General features: G+C 40.9%; 1 protein-coding gene across 1 annotated transcript in view; it reads right to left on the bottom strand.

The window, feature by feature from the left end:
• The window catches only part of LOC119421531 (trinucleotide repeat-containing gene 6B protein), a 25139-nt gene continuing 18413 nt past the window's right edge, over positions 1 to 6726 (bottom strand). The window contains exons 16-21 of the mRNA XM_037688878.1: positions 4861 to 5007; positions 3409 to 3501; positions 2915 to 3127; positions 2654 to 2724; positions 1398 to 1537; positions 1 to 1304 (exon numbers count right to left, since the gene is read on the bottom strand). Of these exons, the coding sequence (XP_037544806.1) occupies positions 731 to 1304; positions 1398 to 1537; positions 2654 to 2724; positions 2915 to 3127; positions 3409 to 3501; positions 4861 to 5007 (1238 nt within the window). The 3' untranslated portion in view covers positions 1 to 730. The remainder of the gene's footprint in view (positions 1305 to 1397; positions 1538 to 2653; positions 2725 to 2914; positions 3128 to 3408; positions 3502 to 4860; positions 5008 to 6726) is intronic.

Raw genomic sequence — 6726 nt, 5'->3', positions numbered from 1 at the left:
GCGAGATACAACAGTAGGTGGTCAGCATTTTGAAAACAAATCAATGACGTTTCAAAAAAAAAAAAAAAAAAAAAGTTTTTTTCACTGCTCCAAAATTAAAACCATAGTTACAAACTGAAAATAAACATACACCGTAAGATACAGTTCTGCTGTCAATCAGAGCTGCTTGCATGTGTTTGGGTTCAATCTCTGTCTTTAACGGGATGTAAATACAAAACTGCACATTTTAACCTCTGTAGTAGTTTAAATTCTCATGTAATGAAGGTAATGCTGTTGACAGTGCCTATCTGTCTGAAGGCTTCTCTGTATTTGGTGTGTGCATGTTCATGTAAATCGGTTTAAAAAGTCCCCTACTTTACTAAGCACATTGCAATCCAGTTAAGTCTTTCAGACTCACCGATTGTTCATTCTTTTTCAGGTTTCAAGTCTAAGCAGTTGAAATCTTCATCTGTGGAAAAAAAGGCTGAATACACATCTAACAGTCCCTGCATTTGTTTTTTTTAATAATAGCTTAAGTCTGGCCATGAGAATGTGTGTAAGCATGTCTCACATTTCTGCTGTATATCTGTGCACAATAATATGCATACAAGTATGCATGTGTATATGTATTCAGTACATTAATATGCACACCATGTAAATGTATATATGTGTGCCATAGTAAGTACATATGTATCCCAGTGTATGCCATATCAGTGTGTCCAAACCGACTTGTACAAATGGAGGGAGCATATTAGATGGAATCGGCTCCTCCCCCCAGCAGGTCGCCAGGCAACAATCCAGAGGAGTTGTCTATTTGGTGTCTTTCCTCCATCTGTGGAGCCCCCCACAGGCTGCTGCTTGAGTATCCTGTGCTCATCCCCCCCCATAGCCCAGATCTCCCAGGCTCTACTCCCCCAGCACCTCCTCCCTCCCCTGCCCCATTGGTACTCCACTGGGAAAATATAGCGAGCCCAGGTCCTTGGGCTGAGGAGGTTTCCGAAGAGGTGCCTGTACCGTCGAGACTCTGCCACGCAGAGCCAGAGGACCTCACGCCAGCTAGAACCCCAGCTCCGCTATCTCCTCCTGCACCACCGTTTCCATTCCCTCCGGAAGATGCGCCCACCGCTGCCCGCTCACTCCCCGGGGAGCTGCGGTCACCGCTGCCCACAGCTGTGCCTGCTCCAGATGAACCAGGAGCCCCGCCGCTGCCTGCTGCTCCTCCTGAGCCGACCCCTTCCGCTCCCCCAGCTTGGGAATGTGCAAAATAGCGGGCAACCTCTTCACTCACAAATTCAGCCAAGATTGTGGTGTTGCCCAGAACACACCTGAGAGGAAGATTAAGACCGCATGATTTTACATTTTTACAAGATTATTCATTGTTGATGTCTGTGTACCGGTGGAGTGACGGGTAAACCTACATGTGCAGAGCACTCTGGGCCTTGGCTGCTTCCTGCCGGCTGTTGTAACGAATCAGAGCACTGCCCTGGGTGAGGCCCAGGTGGAAGGTCAGCAGGGGACCATGCTGCATGCAGATAGTCCTCAACGTGGAGCCATCGATCTATAGAGAAAAGAAAAAAAAAAATCGGAGTCTCAGATCTACCATGTTCAATAACAACCCAAGCCCCGCCAAAGATATCAAACATACATGATCAGATAAGGGTTATGTATGTGAAACACTATGCCTTAATGCAGACAGGACACCGCAGCTTTATCAATCTTGATCTGCTCTTATTTAACTGTTACAAGAGGATAAACATTGTGCAAACTCCAAATGATTAAATGGCTCATCCAACTCCACAATACAATTATGTAAATCTGAGTGATTTACATAAAGCAGAGTGAAGCAGAATCCAGATGAATGAGCAGAGCAGTTTAAAGCTCTACAGCTTAAATCCTGGCCGGCTCCAAATTCATAAATTAAAAATGAATCCTTTTTATTAAACCTTCAGACTTTAGATAATACTTCCAACAATAGTACCGGAACTATTCAGTTAATTTAATAAACTGTATCGCTTTTAACATTGCATAAACAAATTCACTTTACTATACAAGACTTTAGAACATCTGAATAACATGGAAAAAGTTGGTAAACGGGTGATTGTTCTCAACAAATAAAATATAAAAAATACAGAGACATGAAAAATTAAAAGTCTCTAAACAGCTTAAATCTGGCAACAACCATCAAGTTGTTTACAATTTTGTTTTTCTCAATCACTGATCTATACTTGTACTGAAGTTCTTCCTATTGGTAAAAATTTAAAGTAATGTTTTAATACAAAAAATATTTGTACATTCACATTTATAGTTTGTACTTAATTTTTTAAAATATTTTTTATTGTTACTGTAGATTGTAGATTCTGCTTATGTTTTACTAATTTTTGTTCTTCACGTTGCTGCAAAAATGATGTAAACTTCCCTGTTGGATATAAAATGTTCTATTTTAAATTATTAAATTGTGCATTTTTTTCCACATGAAGGTATTGTAACTTGATTAAATACAACAAGGCTTTCAAATAATTGACTGAAGATTTAGAAATCTAATTTTCAGGCACAGCATCACTTGTTACTGTATACATTACATATTTTTGAAGTTTACAAACAAGTTGCAACAAGTACATGTCCATATAATTTTTTTCTTAGTATTCCCATGTTCAAAAACTGGTCCATTTCATACCTGAGGGGTTAGGTTGCTCAGCAGCAACCAGCAGCTGCCTCTCGAGGTAACACCGTCACTCCAAGCTGAGCCTATTAAGAGGAAAAAACACAAGGAAAATATGACAAGGATGAAACAAACACAATGACTTGATGATTTCTCAGTTTATATATATATAAAAAACTACATTTTATATGTACAAAGTACTTTATTTGCCGTTTGTTAAAATTAGTCTCCAAAGCTGACAAAACGGTTATAAAACAAATTCCCTGCAAAAAGTACCTGACCCAAATCTTGACTCTTGATTCATCCCACCCCCTCCCCAGCTACGGGCCAATCTTGGACCTGCAGAACCCCATGGGGAGGGCGAGGCCTGCTTTTGACTGGTAAGGCCAGGAGGGGGGCGTGGCAGCTGTGAGCTATTGCGATTGGTCTTCCACTTGTTTTGTCCGATGGGCTCCGGAGGCCAGCTGGGCTTGTACTCAGAGTACTTTCCTGAGAGAGAGAGAGCGAGAGAGAGCGAGAGAGAGAGAGAGAGAGATGTGGAGTGGGAGAGAGAAAAGTGAGGGAGGGGGTGAAAGCCAGTTCTAAAAACAAATCTGAAAAAATGCGCTACAGTTACCTCGTATGACATCTTTATACGTTTAGGAATACTTAATAAAAACACAATCATAGTAAAAGAACAAACAAAACAAAAAGACACATAACTGAACGAATACAAAAATGGATTCAAAAGCTAAGATGTAATAAGAAACAAGAAAAAAGCGTTAACCAACCTGTGCTGTGTGCATTGCTGAGGGAGCTGTCTGAGGCACTGTAGGGCCAGGCACCAGATGAAGGCAGCGAGGTGTTGAGGGAGGGGTTTTGCCCTACAAAACATTAGATCAGCTTAATATTTTAGATTCAGTAATACATAAACAAGAAAAGTAACATGCAGCTTTAATGCAGTGTGTGTGAGGTATTGACCAAAGATGTACTGTCAAGAACGACTGTGGAAAATATCCAACACGGCTTTGTTCACAACGGTGGGTTTACAGCAGTGAGTTAGTGAGGAAGTTTTCAAATACTGATCCGTTTAATGCACAACACGTTTCAAACTGATTTGAGTCTGTAAGTCTTTAATTTACCCGAGCTAAAGAATGCTGACGTTTAAGTTATCACAGCTGCAGCTGAGCTCCTAAGCATGTAACGGTGAAATCAGTGGAGAGAAGGCACTCGAGTTGCATTTTAACAATCCCCATCGATGTGACGACTTTTTTTATTTCTTCCCCATTTACCCTTTATTTATCCAGGTAGTCTCATTGAGCCACGGGAACTCGTTTTCAAGAGAGACCTGTTTAGGGAGCAGATGGTGGGGGTTAAGGGCCTTGCTCAGGGACCCAAAGTGGGGCAAATGAGGGTGGAGGCAGGTGTGGGTGTTCCACCTTTTCCACCCACATTTTCATGTTGACTGTACCGGGAGTTGAACCTGCGACTTTCCGATCACAGGCCCATCTTCTAACCTCTGTGCCACCACTCCACCATTTTAAATTTGTCAACAAACAATAATTTCAGTGGAGCATCCTAATGTATACTAATTTTTTCAAGCTGTGGTAAATGATGGGAAGTTCCAGAAGAAAAGCTCACCACAAAAATCCTCACTTTGAACATAATAAAACTTTAATAAAAAACTTCCATATTAAAAGGTACTCAAGGGGAAAAAGTCTTTCTGGTGTGTTTACAGCGATAACAGCAGTAAAATAGTTGCATCACAGCAACAATCTTAACAGAAAAATCCTTAAGATTTAAAAGTGAACTCGCACATTATGGTTATTTTTAGCAACAGCACCAAAACCAGTCGTTCAGATTTTAAAGTAATATCTGATGGGCTTTCTTCTAGTCATTTTGTTGGTCTGATGTCAGTTTCTGATGTATTCCTCACCGTTTCAGGAACAAGTTGTGGTTCACAAACTTTTCAACCTTAAAAATGAAAGTGATGAACCCTTGCAACCTGAGCTATCGATGTACATAAACTTGCTAAATGTATTTAAATAACGTTGTAATAAAAAAAATGCTAAAAAAAAGGATGCCATTTTTGTTGATTACAATTAATATTTCTATAACAGTTACAACAAATGTGTGTAAATCCTGTGTATCATCATAAATGTTATTAATTAGACTCCAAGTTTGAGAACCACTGCCATACCAGCTAAACCCCGTTTTTATTTTTAGCACACTTGGTAAAGTACCTATATTGTCTCGCAGTAGCGGATGGTCGGGGTCGTTGAGGTTTGGGGATCCTGGAGAGCCGAGAACACTCCCAGGGGTCATGTAGGGATCAGATTCTGGGTCTCCGCTGCTCTGTATTCCTTTCCAGGGAACACCAGGCTGGAATTCTGTCAGAGAATAGAAAATATATTTATTTAAAAAAACCTAAATGACTAAACTAAAACCCAAGCTAAACAAACAAACCGGATATACAAACCGGTTTCCAAAAAAGTTGGGACACTAAACAAATTGTGAATAAAAACTGAATGCAATGATGTGGAGGTGCCAACATCTAATATTTTATTCAGAATAGAACACAAATCACAGATCAAAAGTTTAAACTGAGAGAATGTATCATTTTAAGGGGAAAATCTGTTGTTTCCAAATTTCATGGCGTCAACAAATCCCCAAAAAGTTGGGACAAGTCCATTTTTACCACTGTGTGGCATCCCCCCTTCTTCTTACAACACTCAACAGACGTCTGGGGACAGAGGAGACCAGTTTCTCAAGTTTAGAAATAGGAATGCTCTCCCATTCATGTCTAATACAGGCCTCTAACTGTTCAATCGTCTTGGGCCTTCTTTGTCGCACCTTCCTCTTTATGATGCGCCAAATGTTCTCTATAGGTGAAAGATCTGGACTGCAGGCTGGCCATTTCAGAACCCGGATCCTTCTCCTACGTAGCCATGATGTTGTGATTGCTGCAGAATGTGGTCTGGCATTATGGTGTTGAAAAATGCAGGGTCTTCCCTGAAAGAGATGACGTCTAGATGGGAGCATATGCTATTCTAGAACCTGAACATAGTTCTCTGCATTAATGGTACCTTTCCAGACATGCAAGCTGCCCATGCCACAAGCACTCATGCAACCCCATACCATCAGTGATGCAGGCTTCTGAACAGAGCATTGATAACAACTTGGGCTATCCTTGTCCTCTCTGGTCCGGATGACATGGCGTCCCAGTGTTCCATAAAGAACTTCAAATCGTGTCTCATCTGACCACAGAACAGTCTTCTATTTTGCCACACTCCATTTTAAATGACCCCCGGCTCAGTGCAAACGTCTGAGCTTGTGGAGCTTGCTTAGAAATGGCTTCCTCTTTGCACTGTAGAGTTTCAGCTGGCAACGGCGGATGGCACGGTGGATTGTGTTCACTGAAAATGCTTTCTGGAAGTATTCCTGAGCCCATTCTGTTATTTCCTTGACAGTGGCATTCCTGTTTGAGGTGCAGTGACGTTTAAGGGCCCGGAGATCATGAGCATCCAGTAGAGTTTTACGGCCTTGACCCTTGCGCACAGAGATTGTTCCAGATTCTCTGAATCTTTTGATGATGTTATGCACAGTTGATGATGATAACTTAAAAGTCTTTGCTATTTTACGCTGGGTAACACCATTCTGGTATTGCTGCACTATCTTTCTGCGCAACAATGGTGGAATTGGTGATCCTCTTACCATCTTGGCTTCTGAGAGACACTGACACTCTGAGAAGCTCTTTTTATACCCAATCATGTTGTCAATTGACCTAATTAGTGTTAATTGGTCTTCCAGCTGTTCGCTATATGCTCAATTTCCTTTTTCCAGCCACTTAATGCTACTTGTCCCAACTTGTTTGGGATTTGTTGACACTGTGAAATTTTGAATAAACATATTTTTCCTTTAAAATGTTGCATTTACTCAGATTAAACTTTTGATCTGTCATCTATGTTATATTACGAATAAAATATTGACATTTGCCATCTCCACATCATTGCATTCAGTATTTATTCACAATTTGTTTAGTGTCCCAACTTTTTTGGAATCTTGTGTGTGTGTGTGTGTGTGTGTGTGTGTGTGTGTGTGTGTGTGTG

The sequence above is a fragment of the Nematolebias whitei genome, chromosome 15, assembly GCF_014905685.2.
Source record: "Nematolebias whitei isolate Nwh7 chromosome 15, NemWhi1, whole genome shotgun sequence".
NCBI classification, from domain to species: Eukaryota; Metazoa; Chordata; class Actinopteri; order Cyprinodontiformes; family Rivulidae; genus Nematolebias; species Nematolebias whitei.
The sequence above is the reverse complement of the archived record's forward strand: the minus strand, read 5'-3'. Positions and strand labels throughout refer to the sequence as shown.